Raw genomic sequence first — 20,022 nt, 5'->3', positions numbered from 1 at the left:
TTTTACTATAGAAACGTAAAATGTACACGACAGAAAAAATTACTCTCAAATAGTTAATCCTACTCCAAGTGTTTAAACCCCTTTTTTAACCCATCAATTATTGTAAGATAACAATATAATCAATAAGTTTAGCGAATGAATGAGAACGGCATCACAGTGGGACAAAATAGTATCCGCCTATTATTACAAAACATACTTTTATTTATTATTATTCATTCCTAGAGTTTGTAATCTGCAGACCGAATGGATCTTTCTCGTTTCTTTTCTCGAGAGGAAAAATGAACTAAAATAGTAGACCTATTTCCGATCGTTACTTTCCAAAAGTAGTTCAAATGAACTAGTTCGTTCCGGAACAACCTAAGTCTAATCATTCCCCTCGAACGCGTTACATCTATTACAGCGTAGTTTTTGTAGAATGAGTTCTCCTAAGCTTTGACGAAAATTGTATAGGAAATTGTGACTGAACTCGATTTGGATGGAAAAACAATACGAAGTCTAATTGATTCGTTTATTTCCCCAAAGTGTTTTTAGTTCATTTTAGGTTCTTATACAACTCTTGGTATTCTAGAAAAGTTTACTTTTGTACTAATTCCACATTTTATGATTTGAGCTCTTTAGGTTCCTCAACAATTCAATAGAAATCAATTTTCCAAATTTCAGGACCCACTTCACCCAGATTAAAATTTAGAACTAGTTAGTACACACTTGTACGAATTTCAAAAACTTCCTACATATCCCAAGCCTACTCTCCAAAAGTAATCTTAATGCCACTTTTCAGGATTCCAGCTCGATCCGATAACCTAAATACAAATCATATCAAATTTAGTACAATTTAGAACATATAAGTACACATGTACAATTTCAGCCCTATCGGTTCACCCATATCAAAATTGTACAACATTTAGTACGAATTTCCAAAACATTCTAAAAATCCCAATCCTACAATCAGTTAAACACTTATTTCCCGATTTTCCAGTCCTATCGGTTCCACCAAAATTCAAACTATACTGAATTTAATACATATAAGTATAAATTTCCAAAACTACCTACATCATACAATTAACAAAAACCTTATTTCTTAAAGGAATTACAGCCCTATCAATTCACCCAAATCTTAATTGTACCAAATTATGTATCATTAGTACGAATTAGTACGAATTTCAAAAACTTCCTACATATCTAAATTCTACCCCCATAAGCGGTTCAAAGTCCAAACTTCAGGATGCCAAATCTATCGCTTTACCTAAATCCGAATTGTATCATTACCATTACCGTGGGTATTATCCCTTAAATACACATTTCCAAAACTAAATCTATTTCACAATCCTACACACCAACAGTAATCTTATTTCCATATTTATGTGTTGTAGCTCTATCGATTGACACTAATCTAATTTGTACCAAATTTAGTACACATTAGTTGTCATTTTTCACAGAAAAGTCAGGGTCCATTTGACACGCCAAATATTGACAGATCTTTAGTACATATTAGTTCGAATTTTCAAAACTTCCTACATACCTCAATCCTACAATTATCCTAACTCCTAATTTCTGGATTCCAGCTCTATCGGTGCAACTAAAATTCAAATTGTACCATTTAGTACACATTAGTACGATTTTCCAAAACTTCCTACGTGCCCCAATCCTACACCCCAACAGCAATTCTAACTCTAAACATCAGGATTCCAGCTCTATCGGTTCACCCTAATCCAAATTGTACCAAATTTAGTACCATTACCATCAACCAATAAGTACAAAATTTCCAAAATTACATTCATACCTCAATCCTACAAAAACACTTCATTCTTACAAAACCAGTTCATTATAATGGCTCTAAATTTCAACCTTGATTCGCATTCCAAATTTAAAATTTTTAGTTCTATCTGTTTAAATGCACATGAAATTGTACCAAATTTAGTACATTTTAGTACTTTTCGATACATATAGTTCGTATTTCCAAAAAAAACTTTAGTTCTTCTATTCTAAACTCCACCAGCTATCCTCATTCCAAATTCGAGCTCTACCGACTCGCCAAATACAAATGATACCACATTTAGTACTTTTAAGATTCTAGCTTCAGTCATTTCATATAGGGGTTTATGTATCGTTAAGTCAGTCAATCACTTTACTCTTTTATTAGCAAAGATGAACCCTTTGAGGGGGAGGTACCGAAGGAGAGGGCCGACGGGTCCTATCTTCGGATCATCTCCTAGATCAAGGATTGGTAAAGATAATAGGTTGTGTAAAGTTTGATTCACATCGGACATTCCATTCGCTTAATATTGGATTTATAAATATCGAAAATGTTAACCCTTTGTGGGTAATATAGCAAAAGGAGCAATGGGTCCCATCTTCGACATTGACCTAGGCTCGTTGGAGATAATAGGTTGTATAAAGTTTGGTTTATATCATTTTTTGCACAATTTTTATAATTTTATTGGGGAAGTACCAGAAGAGGTCCCCTTCTTCGAACTTTAACTAAGTTTAGAAGAAATATTACGACGTGCAAAGTTTGAATCAAATATGTTACTCCATTCGAGAGTTATCGTGAGCCCCAGCCGGTCAAACAAACGGAGGGACATCTGTAAATCGATTCCAAATTGTCTGAAATTGATTTGATCCAAAGAAACATGGGGTCTAAAACCAATATTTCGATGAGGCACTTTTTTCACATAAGGCTGAGGGAAATTCAGGGGCTATAATCGTTCAAGTCTTCTGTTCTTCTCCACGCGTTAGAGTCGTCATTAATTATCCAAAAATTTTCGTTTAAAACGAAATATTTTTATTTAGAACCAGTAAGGAAAGCAGTAAAGTCGGACTGGGCCGACTATATGATACCCTTCACCACTTTGGGTATATTCTACATATGTACCCTAACAGACGCGATATAACGCGTTTTTGTTATATATATATATCTGAACCGATTTCAGGGAAACTTGCCAGAGACTAATTTATATTACATCAGTACGTTGTGTCAACCGGCCTAGCTGTGGATCTTTTCACGAAGCTTAGCAACATCATTCTAGATTTAATTCAGTACCCTATACCAAAATTCGTGCAAATCGAAAGACATGTAGGGTCTTTGGTGCACCAATTACCTTAAATCGGATGAAAAATTATATGGGAGCTATATCTAAATCTGAACCGATTTTTACGAAACTTGGAAGTCATCATTCTCGATTTTATTCATTACTCTGTGCCAAATTTCGTGCAAATCAAAAGATTTCCAGGGATTTTAGTGGACTATTTACCTAAAATCGGGCGAAGCCATATATGGGAGCTATATCTAAATCTGAACCGATTTTCACGAAACTTTGCACACATCATTCTGGACTTAATTTAGTACACTGTGCCAAAATTCGTGCAAATCAAAAGATTTCCAGACTCTTTAGTGGACTATTTACCTAAAATCGAAAGATTATAGGGACTTTGGTAAACAATTTACCTTAAATCGGACTAAGATATATACGGGAGCTATATCTAAATCTGAACCGATTTTCACGAAACTTTGCACACATCATTCTAGACTTAATTTAGTATGCTGTGCCAAATTTCGTGCAAATCGAAAGATATATAGGGACTTTGGTGCACCATTTACCTTAAATCGGACGAAAATATGTATGGGAGCTATACCTAAATCTGAACCGATTTTTCCCAATTTCAATAGGGTTCGTCCTTGGGCCGAACAAATACGCTGTGCCAAATTTCATCCAATTCGGATCATAAATGCGACCTGTACTTTGTTTACAATTTAACATTGACAGACGGACGGACGGACGGACATGCATAAATCGACTCAGAAAGTGATTCTATGCATATTCTCAAAAGGAACCATGGGTCTATCTCGATTATTTTTGCCTGTTACAAACATATGCACAAAGACATAATACCCTGTACCACAGTGAAGGGTATAAAAATATCCTTTCTATAAAATTTTATCGATTATCGATTCCATTATTTTCGCAACAATTGTGGTTCCAAATCATCGATTGTTTTTCAATACAAATTACAATTTATTTTGTTTCTTCAATTACAAAGAAATTAAATACCTCTTTTCAGAGTAGGTAAAATTATAAAAATTTTATTAATTACCAATTAATCACAAACAAAATTCCGTTCCCAATTAAGTTGGACGCAAAATCATTTCAACAAATTTCAAAGAATAATAATGCCCCTTGAATGGATCCCAATCAACGCCCTGGGCAAAAACAGTGGTTTTGCCGCCTTTAATATAACGTCCATTGAGATTACTGCAAATAGACGCAACAAATCGATTATTAGATACTCTTTATGTAAAATATTATGTATTCTTACCTTCTGTGGCAATCCTTATACCACCATGCCCCGGTAAATTCAACAGCACAATTTTTATTCCAAACATCATTATCTTGATCTTTGGTCGTGAATTTCTGACCCAGCGAATAACCCAAAGCATCACCCGCCGAACCACTATATTTACCTAATTCCTTGAGCACATATTTTTCAGCTTCTGTGCCAATTATAAATTGATCATAACGCGCATAACGGCAATCATTTTCCCAATCTTCCATAACAATGAGTAACTCATAAGGACGGGAATTGGTAAGTTTGTTTAACTTATCCAGGCCAATGAAAAATTCTCCTGAACTATTACCAAATCCCTACTTATAATCAGCCCAGGGACGAAAGAAATCCTCTGAACCATCAACACGTCGCTGAATGACAATATCACTTGGTTTCTTTATGCTTGTTCGTAGCTCCTTAAAGCCCGTTTCCAATTTGTGGATTTTCTCCAAGACACCATTTAATTGGGGATTTCCATTTAAACAATTGGTCAAATTCGTTTGAGTTTCCAACAACTTTTTGTGGGTATTTGCAACATTTTCCTCCAATTCATTTAGTTTTCCATGGATATCATAAATTATAAGACTTTCATTTTGTTTGGATGCCGCAAACGATGAAATCTAAAATAAAAATAAAAATTTGTATATAATTAAAAATACATAATTTAAATTCGAATTTGTACCTCTTCCATATGTATTCCATTGCATATACTTAATAGTATCCAAAGCAAACAATAACCCCTGGTTTTAATTGCCATTTGTATTCCAATTTGTTTTCTTGTGTCCCGATGTTGATGCCAGCACTCTCTTGCATATACTGCTGGTCTCTTGTATTTCTGCTGAGCTTTTTATATTCTCATCTTCTGGCCGTTTTGTTTATTCATTTGATTTGTTCTTGGCCATTAAAAAGAAAAAAAATCCCCTTTTTCCAGGTATATTTTCTTGTCCTACCGTCCACTTACCGTCTATCTCTCTATTGCTCTGAATGTAATTAATTTGCCAAAGATATGGGATGGACGGAATTGTATACATTTCATTAAATAGCATCGCACAGTGTGTTCGGATTTAATACAAACTACAGTGAGCGGAGCTGTATAATCGGACGGGCCGACCATATGATACAGAACATAACCACCACGAAAATCCAACTTTCTATGGTTCTATTCTGAGCCTGGAAAATATTTAACGATATTTGCACCCTGTTGGCCGATTATATGTAAACAGGTTCACTAATCTAACCCTGGCATATTTTCCAAATTTTGCTTTCCCGAGGTAAATATTTACGTCGTAAAATAAAAAGTTTGTTCGCTTTAGGTTTCGGTTCATTTACCCTCGGAATATTGACCAATCATCATCTAGACAATCTTTCTAAGTATTTGGCCAGATTCCTTTCACCATGTAAAATATGTGTAGTTCTGCATATAATATTGACCTCTGAGCGACTAGAAAATTTGAAAAAAAAATTCGGTTCATTGCACCCCTAAATATCATCTCAACATCACAAATTATAGACGTCGTCATTGACCATAACCGGAAATCAGCGCGAAATTTCGGCCCATTGGTGGGGTAATAAATAATATCATTACACATATCCACCTCCGAGTACATACAACAATATAATTTGTATCGATTTAAAGAACGAACACTCTTCTAGGATATACTATCAGCTTCTTGGGTCTATGCGCTTCAGGTGTAAATATATACACCACAGAATACAATTTTGTCATTTTTCACACATTAGTCTGATTCTATGTGATCCGCTAAATATTCACCGATCCTTATCAAAACAGTTAAAAACCGACAAAAATAAAGTTTTTGGTTCATTTGGGTACATTAACGATACTTAGCGTTAAGTGCGTACCATTTTTATGCAGTGATTTCATTTACATGCAGGTTGCGGCAGGTAAGTAATTTAAGATATCTGCACTTTTGACTTTCCTGCACTGAAATAATTTCAAGTGTTGTTTGAGCAGGTAAGTCTATTCTTCTTAAACATTTTTTTTTAATTCACGCCTTATAGTTTTATCAATTCTTTTGAAGCATTTCTTTAAAAATCCATACCTTATAGGTCCATAACTCACCATACAGGTCCATAAAATTGTATGACATTCCAATAAATAAAAAAAAATAGTAAATAAAAAACATAATCTTCAAAGAACGCAAACTATCTACTGAGCGAATCGGAGAGCAATGAACTATTAAACGAACGACCGAACTAAAATGCCAGCTGAATAATAGAGCTTTGAACGATTGAATTACTGAACTAAAAGTCCGAACTAGTTCACACAAAAGAGCTGAACTAAAACGAGCGATCAGCTAACTTAACTAGATAGAGCAACTTTATGAAAACATTTTTCATGTGACGATTCGCAATACAAAATTACTAGTAAACTTGATCCTGTAACGTGACCGTTTCATACATTATGTTATGTTAATGTCACTACCCACGTTAATGTTAGTAGTAAATAACTTCTAACAGTAAACCTAAGCGGCATCATTAGCTGTGTTCTTCAACTTCACTGCATTAATCGACAGACACTTTTCTTGAAGTACACAATAATTCTCATTCACTTGGAAGCACCATACGGATATACGTTCAATATTTCCATGCCAAAGGGGTCGATCTCGGACGTTAACGAACTACGGGTGAAGAAGATGTGTGGCTCGTCCGCAGTTTAGAGCTGTAAAACATCGATATTCCAAACATTAGATAGTTCCGAAATTTCATTTCAAACTATCGATTATTTTCCACCACTATTTGGGAATGAAAATGACAGGTTTTGTGTCTGTTGAAATATTGCAGAAATATAAAGAAGAAACAAACAACATATTAAAAAGAAACAATTTATTAATAAAACCACAATGGAGCAGTACTATAGATTCAAAAAGCAAATGCCGAATCGACAAACACAAAATGGAAGGTATGTATGTATATTTTTGACTTTAGTTAAAGCGATGATATTAATAATTTTTGTAACACATTGTAGACATTTTCTTGATTTTGAACATTTGATTGTGTCGCAAATCTCACCTGAAAATAAATCACATAATTCATCTTAATACATACGTGGAATGGTATATGAAAGTAAATATCAGCTGCCCCTGCTTCAAAGAGAACCACAGTCAGTGGTTTTAATATTGTTGGAATTTGGAATTTTTTCGCGCTTCTGAAAAATGTACGTGCTTCTAAGAAAATTTATAATGTTCGGTTTTGGATAATACTTTTAAGGATCGATGCGTATTTACTGTCGACAGTATTAACTACATATTTATTAAATTTATTTTTTGTCAAAAATACGTATTTTACAATACCCTTTTTCACAAACACAAAGTCGAAAAGGCGCGCAAATTATATTGGCGTATTGGCAAAACATAACCTATGTTATTTTGTCCGATAATATCGATAGCCAAAACTATCAATCGATATTCAATATTAAAATAAGAATCGATACTATCGATATTGCTATCGATTTTCTTACAGCTCTACCGCAGTCTCGTATACTGGTAAATGTTAACAACGTTTCGGCCTCGCTCATAGCCAGCTCCAAACGAACCCTGACAAATCCGAACCATCTGACCAACAACGAGCCGACATCAGCTAGTCGAGTAAAACCAAGGAGCCGAATATCTTCGAGCCGATTGTAGCCAGCCGATCTCCATCGAACTGACAGCAGCTAGCCTAGTATCTTCGAGCCGACTGTAGAGCTGAACGGATATAGCTGAAGTCCTCAAATTGGGAATTAAAATACCAACAGTGTAGGATTGAGGTACGAACAGTACTTAATTTGGTCAAACTTGGATTCGGGTGAACGGAGAGACCTGGAAACCTAACATTAGTTGAATTGGGATATGAAGGCATCGTACTTACGTATACTAAACGGAAAACAGAAAGGAAATTTTTTTTTACATGGTACGGAAGAAGCGAAATAGTACTACATTTGGAACAATTTGCATGTTGGAGATATGATAGAGTTGGAATCCTGAAATGTGTACTAAACTATAATGCCATTTGTTTCTGTGTGAACGGATGGAGCTGGAATCCCTAAATGTGTACTTAAGGTTATTATTGGACGGCATGACTGAGGTAGTTTTGAAAATTCATACTTATGGGTACGAAAAGCACTAAATTTAGGACAATTTATGCTTTGATAAAAGGGTAGAACTCGAATTCTTAAAATTGAAAAGTACTCAATAGTACTAAATTTGGTACAATTAGAATTTGGTGGAATTTAGATTACTGCTGAAGTGTAGGGTTGAGCTATGGGGACAACTTTGGAAATCCGAATTTATGTGTACTAATAGTACTAACTGCACCAAATGTAGAACTACTTGGATTTGGGTGACGGAGAGAGCTAAAAACCTAAAATTTGGAATGTGGTTTGTGGTACTAAATTTAGTGGTGTTGGTATAGAGGTAGTCTTGAAAATGTGTACTATGCGTTCGAAAAATGCTGAATGGAACTAAATGTGAAACCTGTAGGTATTTGCTAAAATATATAACTGGAATTCTGTTTATTTTTGAATCTGTGTAATGAAAATAAGAAAGAGTTTTCGTAAATTAGTGTTTGTGTTTGAAGAGTACTAGATGGTAATAAATTTGATATTAGATGTAGGAAAAGAGGTGGAATTTAGAATTATAGTATGAAATATTATTATTTGTTATTCCCTTTCGGCATATACAATTTTATAAAATATGGTATGTTCGAATAAAAAAATTGGAATGATAAAATGTAGAATGTCTGTAAAAGATTTGCAAATTATGAAAATTCCCCATTTGATCACTGTAATTCATTTGAAACACTTAATTATACTGATAATGAATTTAAAATTAAATTTTGTCACCGGTGCGGAAATGAGCTTCACCTTATCTAACGCTTCTGGTTGTTTCGTCTGACGAGGTAGAAGATTGTAAAAAACACAATTTGATATATTTTAAAAATATATTGAATAAAATTATTCATGTGGATACTGACCTACACTCATTCGCTAAAGGTGCATACAATTAAAAAAAAAATCAGAATAGGTTCTATTTATATAATTTTAAATGTTTGGGGTTTCATATGAAAGCGAAATCGGGTTCTAGTACTATAAATGCCATTCTGGTTATCTAGGTCCAGGCCAAGCTTTCTTATAAAAAAAAGTTCCGTATAAGTGTTTTGACATAAACACTTTTCCCCCACAGAAAATGTTCATTAAATGACAATGGGTTCTTGCAGAAGTATATGGACGTATTCCAATCTTAATGTAGTTCCAATGGTAACGACCGATATTTCTGTATATATAATTGTAGATTGTATTTATCAGTACTGGTTAGATTGAAAAGGGTGTTTTAGAAAAATTATATTATACAACAAAATTATGTAATATATAAACAGTATTTATTAATATATCAAAACTATTTATTAATTAATATAAAAAAATCACAGAGTATAATAAAAATTTATTGCAAATATACATATAATTTTACATAAAGTATCTCCTTACACTTAACGTTTAAAACAACAGCCACAGTTGGGTATCAATGAAAGTTCTATCGATTTCAAGGAGTAGCTATAGCCCTTGAAAGTTAACCAGATAATGCCTTTGCCGAACTCATTACTTCCATAGAGACCATTGGGATTCCTTAGGGAATATTAATATTTTTCATATTTAATGAAATCTTAAAAAAAAACATAAAACACACACAAACTTACGTTTGATGACAATCCTTATACCAAAACGCACCCGTATAACGCACCGCACAATTACCCGACCACACATCATTGTCACGATCGTATGTTGTGAAATTTTGTCCCAACGAAAATGTCATTGAATCGCCAGCCGATCCGGTATACTTACCCAATTGTTTGAGGTTATAATTCTCACCTTCAGAGCCCACAATAATTCCATCATAATGGGCATAACGTCGATTACCCTCCCAATCGTCCATGACAATCAGCAACTGAGTGGGACAACTATTTGTGAGGCGATTTATTTCATCCAAACCAAGGAAAAACTCCTTAGAAGGATCACCGAAGCCAACTTTATAATCCGACCACGGACGATAGAAATCGACCGAACCATCGATACGTCTTTGTATAACCGTTTGCTGGCAATCCTGTTGGCAGGATTGCATATATATGCCTTTAAAACCGCTCAAAAGCAATAACAACAAACAAATTGTTGGCGTTGATTTTGCAGATGGTTCCATGTTAAGAGTTTTTTTATTTCGGAGTGTTGTTGCTTGGTTTCCGTTAAGGGAATTATTGAAACTCAATGTATTTTCTATGCCAAGTAGGTGTTTTTATACCCAACAACACTTTGAGTGTTTCGAAATTTCGTTTATAACTGTTTATCTACCGATGGCGAAGAAAACGTGCCACAAACATTAGGGTAGTGAACTGTAAAGATAAGTCTTTGGGACCCAAAGACATGTGTTCTGTGGCTAATAATAAAATTTGTAATCAGATTAGGCGAGTGAGTCCATATACCCTAGGTCAGTGCTCCCCATATGGGAGTTTTAAATTTTTATAATGTTTATTTAATTATCTGGAATAGAATCATAAAAAAGTTTAAAAAATCTGTACAAGAGGTCTATAACAATGATTTTCTTAAAGAATGATTTTTAAGTCTATATAATTGGATTTTAAAAATTACAATTTCGTCATGGAATATAAGTGCATTTTTTAAGGAATATTTTCTACAGGGAATATAAGCTTGGATTTAAAGAATATATTTTAAAAGTGCTATAATCGTCGATATTTATTTTTTTAAATATTACTATAGCGTGCATTTTCCACACCTGAGACCCCTTTAAGTATATATTTTAATGGAGTCTGTTTGAAGGGGTTTTCAAAGAGAACTACATATCGACGCCTCCGAACCATAGTATGCTAAGTCGACTTAGCATGTCTTAAAGTTCTTAACGTTTTTAGATACTACGCTCCTTAATTTAAATTCACTGAAATTTTAGTAATCATCGGCCAATCCAAATCAAAGTTATAAGCAAAAATGTACTTAGCATGGCACGTACGTTAAAAGAAACTTCCATACTTTGAAAGCTTCTACTGAAAAACTCACTTTTCAGACTTAGCATACTATGGTTCGGAGGCGTCGATATGTCAGAAGATCTAATTAACATACACACCAATATTAATCATAATTAAAATTTGAGTAGCATTTAGTTCCTTTGTTATCTTATAGTACGTACTTCAAAAATTACCACCATATGTATCCAACACTACACACCAATTCTCATCGTAACACAAATCTAGCTCTATACTAATTTTGGTAAACTTTTTCCTTTCGTACTCTTGTAGCGCTTATTTCCAAAACTAATTCCAAATTTGATGATTCGAACTCCATTGGATTATAGAAATCTTAACTTTACCAAATTTAGTATTTCTTAATTTCAGGATTCCAGCACGATCGTTTCACTCAAATATAATTGTACCAAATTTAGTACAATTTAGAACATATTAGTATAAATTGCCAAAACTTAAAACCTACATAGCCCAATCCAACAGTGATCCTAACTTCAAATTTCAGGATCCCAGCTCTATCGGTTCACCCAAATCCAAATTTGGTACCATTTACAAACTTCCAAAACTTCCTACGAACTTCTCAAAACTACCTTATCATACAACTAATGGAAGTCTTTTTTCCCGATTTCAGGATTCCAGCTCTATCGGTTTACCCAAAATTCAAATTTTAATAAATTTAGTACACTTTAGTATGCATTTGATCCTAACTCCAAATTTCAGGATCCCAGCCCTATCACCCAAAATTCAAATTGTACAAAATTTAGTACCTATTTGTACGAATTACCAAGACCACATCCATACCTCAACAGTAATCTTATTTCCATGTCACGGTTCACCCTAATCCACATTTGGTATATTTTAGTACACATTAGTAAAAATTTCCAAAACTTCCTACATATCCCAATCCTATTTAAATCCAAATTTAAATTGTACCTAATGTAGTACACATAAGTACGAATTTCCAATATTTCTTACCTTGTCCAATTCTACACCCAACAGTGATCCTAACTTCAAATTTCAAAACTGCAGCTCTATCGGTTCACCCAAATCTAAATTTGGTACCATTTCTGGATTCCTGCTCTATTGGATCACCCAAAATTTCAATTGTACCAAATTTACTACACATTAGTTGGAATTTCCGAAACATCCTACATATCGCAATCTACGCCTTAGAAAAGATCCTAACTCCAAATTTCACCCAAAATCAAAATTGTACCAAATATAGTACCCTTTTAGTACTTATCGTACATGTCGCATATCATACATATCGCAACACTCCGACGGTTATGTTAATTTAAAATTTCAGGATTCCAGCTCCGTAGCTTTTACAAAATTCAAATTAAACCAAATTATACCTCCTTATATAGACCCTACTTCTGGACCTTAATTCGCTTTTCAATTTTCAAGCTTTTAGCTCTATCCTTTCACATACTACGAAACCGTACCGAATTTAGTACATTTTAGTACTTTTATAGTTCGAATGTCCAAAAACCCTTTCGACCGGTTCGACAACTGGTACACCATTTAGTACTTTTCGTGCCGAGTGAACTAATGAGCACCATCTTCGGACTTGGTTTAGGCTTGGTAAAGTCCGTTCGCATCATATTATAAAATCAATTTTTCTTCACAATTTCGACCATTTTTGGGGGAGGTACCAGAAGGAGTGGACCGATATACCCCATCTTCGAACTTGAACTAAGTTCGGAGAAATATTACGATGTTCAAAGTTTGGTTGAAATCGGTTACTCCGGACGGACCTTTGTAAATCGACTCCAAATTGTCTGAAACGGATTTGGTCCACAGAATCATGGTGTCTAAAATTAATATTTCGATGAAGCACACTTTTGCCGTATCAAACTGTGTATACCCTTATTAGCCATAAATATGAGGGTATAATAAAATTCTATGTCGGCTGAAAAATTCTATGTCGGCTCTATCCTTCTTTTGAAATCACGATAGAGTTTTGAAATTTGCTAATTTGACAATAGTTCTAGGATATTTGATACTGTGATACAACCAGCAATTTTCAATAATTTTAAGGTAGTTCCCATATAATAGTGCGTCAACCAAATTTCCTGTAATTTTATAATTTGGTTACTTATTGGGTGCCAAATGTTCGTACTAAAAATTATCGATATCGGTTTACGTTTTGATATAACCCCTATATAACAGATGCGGCAATTTCGGTAGTTTAGACCAATTTCCTATCCTGGAATGTCTGAAGTGTGGTATTTCGTTTTTTCATGGCGGTTATAAGTCTCGATCGAAGTCCCAATGTTTTCGTTTATTTTATTATCTCATATTATACCAATAATTGTACTCCTAAAAGTATGCTATATAGTTTTTGCATTATCGTTTCATTCGAAATAACATGAGGTTTAGGTTAGTTTCTATGCTTGTTTTTTCTTTTTTACAAAAATGAAATTACTATTATTAAATGATTGAAAACCATTTTATAAAAAGTGTATATCAACACGGCAGTCATCTGCAAAACTTCAGCAACCACAATTAGATCTCAAAATAAGTTCAATCGATTTCAAAGAGTAAGTCCAGCCCCTAAATGTTAACCAGTTAATGCCTTTACCAAATTCATTATTTCCATAGAGTCCATTAGGATTGCTACAAAATAGGGAAATTCATAAATTATTTAATTAATTATTATTAATTATATAATCATAGCTCTCAAAATTTACGATTGATGACAATCTCTGTGCCACCAGGCACCCGTATAGCGAACAGCACAATTTTCCACCCATATATCGTTGTTACGATCATGGGTGGTGAAATTTTGTCCCAATGAATAGGTCAATGAATCTCCCGCTGATCCGCTATAATTTCCTAATTGTTTCAATCTGTAATTCTCCGCTTCGTTACCCACAATAATTAAACTATAGTGGGCATAACGTCGATCACCCTGCCAATCTTCCATTACGACCAACAACTGATTAGGACGATTGTTGGTTAAATAATTGATGGTGTCCAAACCAATGAAAAATTCTCTACTGCGATTGCCAAAACCACGTTTATAATCCATCCAAGGACGATAGAAATTCTCTGAACCATCTATGCGCCGTTGTATCACAATCTCCTGACAGGTATGCCAACTTTGCATTGATATGCCGTGGAAATTAATTACAAATAAAACGATTAGTAGTGTAATTGATATTTTTAATGGACATTTCATTATAATTGAAATTTCTTTCTTTCTGATTTTCTTAAATATTAGTTTTATGGTGCAGGCCAATAATTCGACTATACACATTTTCTGTTCGCACAACTGTTTTTATATGGAAACGCAACATCTGTTCAATAAGCATATATCTTCCGATTGAATGACTTTTAATCCATGTTAAAAACGTGCCATTGCAAGGTTAGTGAACTTTTTTTTATACCCTTCACCACTCTGTGGTACAGGGTATTATGTCTTTGTGCATATGTTTGTAACAGGCCAAAATAATCGAGATAGACACATGGTTCCTTTTGAGAATATGCATAGAATCACTTTCTGAGTCGTTTTATGCATGTCCGTTCGTCCGTCCGTCTGTCGATGTAAAATTGTAAAGAAAGTACAGGTCGCATTTATGATCCGAATTGGATGAAATTTGGCATAGGTCACTTATTTGGCCCAAGGACGAACCCTATTGAAATTGGGAAAATCCGGTTCAGATTTAGATATAGCTCCCATATATATTTTCGTCCGTTTTAATGTAAACGGTCCCTATATATCTTTGCACGAAATTTGGCACAGCGTAATGAATCAGGTCTAAAATGATGTGTGTAAAATTTCATAAAAATCTGTTCAGATTTAGATATAGCTCCCATATATATTTTCATCCGATTTTATGTAAATGGTGCACCGAAGTACCTACATATCTTTCGATTTGCACGAAATTTGGCACATCGTAATGAATTAGGTCTAGAATGATGTGTAAAATTTCATGAAAATCGGTTCAAATTTGGATATAGCTCCCATATATATATTCGTCCGATTTTAGGTAAATGGTGCACCAAAGTCCCTATATATCTTTTGATTTGCACGAAATTTGGCACAGCGTAATGAATTAGGTCTAGAATGATGTGTGTTAAGTTTTCTGAAAATCGGTTCAGATTTGGATATAGCTCCCATATATATTTTCGTCCGATTTAGGGTAAATGGCGTACCAAAGTCTCTATATATACTTCGATTTGCACGAAATTTAGCATAGCGTACTGAATTAAGTCGAGAACGATGTTTGTTAAATTTTGTGAATAGCGGTTCATATTTAGATATAGCTCCCATATATATGTTCATCCGATTGTAGGTAAATAGTGCACCAAAGTCCCTTTATATGCTTCGATTTGCACAAAATTTGGCTTAGCGTTTTAAATTGGCTCTAGAATGTTGAGTCGTGAGTTTCGGGAAAATCGGTCGAGATTTCGATATAGCTCCCATATATATGTTCGTCCGATTTTATGTAAATGGTGTACCAAAGTCCCTATATATCTTTTGATTTGCACGAAATTTGGCACAGCGTAATGAATTAGGTCGAGAACGATGTTTGTTAAATTTTGTGAATAGCGGTTCAGATTTAGATATAGCTCCCATATATATGTTCAACCGATTGTAGGTAAATAGTGCACCAAAGTCCCTATATATCCTCGATTTGCACGAAAGTAGGCACAGCGTACTGAATTAAGTCTAAAACTATGTGTGTTAAATTTCGTGAAAATCGGTTCAGATTTAGATATAGCTCTCATATATATTTTCGTCCGATTTTAGGTAAATAGTGCACCAAAGTCCCTTTATATACTTCGATTTGCACAAAATTTGGCATAGCGTACTGAATTAAGTCTAGAAAGATGTGTGTTAATTTTCGTGAAAATCGGTTCAGATTTAGATATAGCTCCCATAAATAAATTATATTTTTAACAACGCGGCGTGCCGAATAGCGTGTATCAATTTTGCTATAAATCGTTTTCCATAAATTTTCCTCATGTTACGAAGACGGCTTTAAAACTGCTGTTGGAGAAAGAAGTAATATATACAAGTGGTGAAGGGTATCATATAGTCGGCCCAGTCCGACTTTACTACTTTCCTTACTGTTTTTTTTTTTTTTTTTTTGATATAATATCAGGAGATTATGTATGAATATATATATATATATATATATATATCGCTGGCTTAACACGTAAAGGCAATAGGTCAATAATTTACAATTTTACATGAGAGATAAACAGTCAGTCAGGACTTAGCGCCTTTCTTCTCAGAATATGTTTTTTTCATAGAACATATTCTCCATTTATCTCATCCGTCCTCCTTATTTTTTCCGTAAATTAAATACCACAGGACAAATTTCTTCATATCTAAATATTCTACAAAGATGACGTATAACGTCTTTGATTGGCTTTAACATGGCAAAACCCAGGCTTATATTGTCACCTGGGGTAGCTACTTGCAACACCCGTTATATGTGCCGCAAGTTCACCCATGAGAACTATAAAAAAATGCATTGATGCGTCGGGTTACTTGTCCACACTCGGAAAACACCGCCTACTATGAAAAAGCAACGAAAATGTTGACGACCCCATCAAACGTATGAAGGTCCACGATCTACGATTCTACATCAGTCTCATTTGTGCCCATGCTACGACCGAAGACAAAGATGAGCAGACTTCAATCATATTTTACGAGCGCTTAGAAACAACATGTGACCGCTGCCCTGGCCATGATATTAAAATTCTACAAGGAGATTTTAATGCAAAAATCGGAAGGGGAAATATATTTATTTGGCCATAAAATTAAGTCTCAATGAAGAAGCATCCAACAAAGGCATGAGGTTGATTGACTTCGCGGGAGCAGAAAACATAGTAGTTAGCAGCACCACAAGGCTACCTTAACATGTTGTGATAGACGGAAGGCATTAATCCAGCGTTTCAGACGTTCAATCGATCCGAGGAACGAATATGGATTCGGGTCATTCCTTGCAGAAGCCAAGGTTCGCACTCGGCACTTCGAAACTCGACGTCGAAAACCTGCAAACACCACAGATAGCAGAAGCCTACTCCGCTCTATGAGTATTTACCCATCTGCTTGAAGAAAACACTGCTTGTCCCGATAATAATTTAGAAGCACAATGTCAAAGAATTGCCCACTCCCAAAAGCAACACATGAGTACCAAAAACCAATATAAGGAAACCCTTGGTATGATCAGGAGTGTCGTAAAAGACGACGACGTTTTTCACCTTAGTAGCATTACGACTCGTAATGCTACTTAGGAGAAAAGGTATAGAGTGCACACCACCCATATAGAGTGCACACCACCCAGCCATGTTGAGGTCAGTATAGCAATCGGCTAAAGAATAATATAGCAGCAAGTGCCGATGGGTTACCAGCCGAACTTTTCAAGTCCGGTGATCAGATGCGTGTCAGGAGCATGCACCAGCTGATTAGTAAAATTTGGCACACCATCCCGTGTCCCGTGCACAAAAAAGTGAAGACGATATGTACCAATTATAGAGGAATTAGTCTCCTTCTCATCGCATATATGTAGCGTGCTGTGTGAACGACTGAAACCAATGGTCAATGATTATTATCCACCATAGACCAGATATTCACACTGAGCCAAATCCTGGAAAACATATCGACACATTCCACATATTCTTCGACTATAAAGCCTCATTCGAAAACCCTATCCGTTAAGAGGTGTTTAAAGCCATGTAGGATAACATTAACTGGCACAGGGTCAGTCGGAAAGGACCATTCAATACCGAACAAGCGTTCAGAAAAGGTGACAGCTTCTCATGTGATCCTTTCAACATTCTGCAGAGAAAAGTCATACGAAAACAGAAATGGCATTCTGTGAGAAACACATATTCGCCTATGACTTCGACATAATGGGTCTAACATGAGGCGGCTTTTGAAGTGTTTGAGAGAAAAATTCTCCGAAAGATCTACGGGCCGATCTGCGTCGACGGTGAATATCGGGTCCATAGTTCTTCGCAATTATACTTTCTATAGAATACCTCCTAAGCCAAGAATTATCTGAATATATAGAAGATTTTAAAGGGATCTTTAATCTATAGAAGCACCTTCTATGAAGGTCATGCCTTTAAAGAAGATCTATAACGGACTTCTTTATGAAGAAGACGTCTCTACAAAAGAGTTCCCAAGTGTGTATAATCTATACTGGACTTCATATGAGGCTTATCTTAACGTCGCCTCTCAAGGAACTTCTCTCTGTAGAATATTTCACAACGGTTTTTTAATTTATATAGAAGACCCCTCAAAAGCTTTCGAAGTTTCAATATCATATTCTTTAGTCTTTCTGTTCGTCAATTTATAAACTCCTTGGCTCTTCGATTTAGAGCTCTTCGAATGTTTTATTTATGGTACGAATTTCCACTAACCCAGCATTATCAAACACATTCGAACCAATAATCTTACTGACCCACATACAAAATTTCCGCATTTTAGCTTCAGCACTTTCTTCTGGACGTTGATTATTGGCTACTTCATTTTAGTACTTTTCGTACCCTTATAGTACAATTTTCATACACCTATGTTATATTACTGACCCTCACACAATTTTTTAGGATTCTACCTTCAGCCATTTTCTGTGGCGTTGATTATCAAGATTACTACCTTTTCGCATCCTTATAGTACATCACATAATCCGTTCGTGTCTAAGCATTTTTTTCTTCTAAATAATAAATTTTCTATACTGTTAGCAAAATCATTTATTCCGTATTCTAGGAATCATCTGATGCATCAAAAAATTCCAACTTAAGTATGTCTAACATTTAGTAAAAAACGACAGACATCTGCGAAACATCAGCAACCACAATTGAATCTCAAAATAAGTTCAATCGATTTCAAAGAGTAATTCCAGCCCCTAAATGTTAACCAGTTAATGCCTTTGCCAAATTCTAAATTTCCATAGAGACCATTAGGATTGCTAAAATATAAATTAATTAATACAATTATTTACTATTATATATTTACACAGAATATCCCCAAACTTACGCTTGATGACAATCTCTGTACCACCAGGCACCCGTATAACGTACAGCACAATTTTCCACAGCTATATCATTGTCACGATCGTGGGTGGTGAAATTGTATCCCAATGAATAGGTTAATGAATCTCCCGCCGATCCGCTATATTTACCCAATTGTTTCAATCTGTAATTCTCCGCTTCGTTACCCACAATTATTAGACTATAGTGGGCATAACGTCGATCGCCCTGCCAATCTTCCATTACGACCAACAATTGATTAGGACGATTGTTGGTTAAATAATTGATGGTGTCCAAACCAATGAAAAATTCTCTACTCCGATTGCCAAAACCACGTTTATAATCCAACCAGGGACGATAGAAATTCTCTGAACCATCGACGCGGCGTTGTATCACAATTTCTTGACAGGTATGCCAACTTTGCATTGATATGCCATGAAAGTTAATAACAAATAAAATTAGTAATAGTGTAACTGATATTTTTAATGGAAATTTCATTTTTTTTTAATTATTTTTGTTTTTTGGATTTTAAAAATAATTTTGTCTGGTGTAGACCAATAATTCGACTAAACGCATGTTTCTTTACGAACAACTGTTATATATAAATGCTCACCATATGTTCAATAATTGATTGTCTTCCTATTGAATTTTTATCCATGTTAAAAACGTGCCACCACAAAGTTA

The 20,022-nt window shown here is 34.8% G+C and overlaps 3 protein-coding genes across 3 annotated transcripts; all 3 read right to left on the bottom strand.

The window, feature by feature from the left end:
* Nucleotides 1-4,123: 4,123 nt before the first annotated feature.
* LOC133331411 (ficolin-2-like) lies at nucleotides 4,124-4,715 on the bottom strand. Its single transcript, XM_061539803.1, has 2 exons — nucleotides 4,315-4,715; nucleotides 4,124-4,250 (listed from the first exon to the last, which is right to left on the bottom strand). Exons 1-2 carry the CDS (start codon nucleotides 4,548-4,550, stop codon nucleotides 4,124-4,126), a joined length of 363 nt encoding a protein of 120 aa, XP_061395787.1. The 5' UTR covers nucleotides 4,551-4,715.
* Nucleotides 4,641-10,511, bottom strand: LOC133331410 (ficolin-2-like). The gene is made up of 2 exons (XM_061539802.1): nucleotides 10,059-10,511; nucleotides 4,641-4,943 (listed from the first exon to the last, which is right to left on the bottom strand). Exons 1-2 carry the CDS (start codon nucleotides 10,509-10,511, stop codon nucleotides 4,641-4,643), a joined length of 756 nt encoding a protein of 251 aa, XP_061395786.1.
* Nucleotides 10,512-14,032: 3,521 nt separating this feature from the next.
* Nucleotides 14,033-19,764, bottom strand: LOC133331413 (ficolin-1-like). The gene is made up of 3 exons (XM_061539806.1): nucleotides 19,346-19,764; nucleotides 19,227-19,277; nucleotides 14,033-14,447 (listed from the first exon to the last, which is right to left on the bottom strand). Exons 1-3 carry the CDS (start codon nucleotides 19,762-19,764, stop codon nucleotides 14,033-14,035), a joined length of 885 nt encoding a protein of 294 aa, XP_061395790.1.
* Between the last annotated feature and the right edge of the window lie 258 nt (nucleotides 19,765-20,022).

The sequence above is a fragment of the Musca vetustissima genome, unplaced genomic scaffold, assembly GCF_032173495.1.
Source record: "Musca vetustissima isolate MV318-11 ecotype Yass unplaced genomic scaffold, APGP_CSIRO_Mvet_v1 utg107733, whole genome shotgun sequence".
Lineage (NCBI taxonomy): Eukaryota > Metazoa > Arthropoda > Insecta > Diptera > Muscidae > Musca > Musca vetustissima.
The sequence above is the reverse complement of the archived record's forward strand: the minus strand, read 5'-3'. Positions and strand labels throughout refer to the sequence as shown.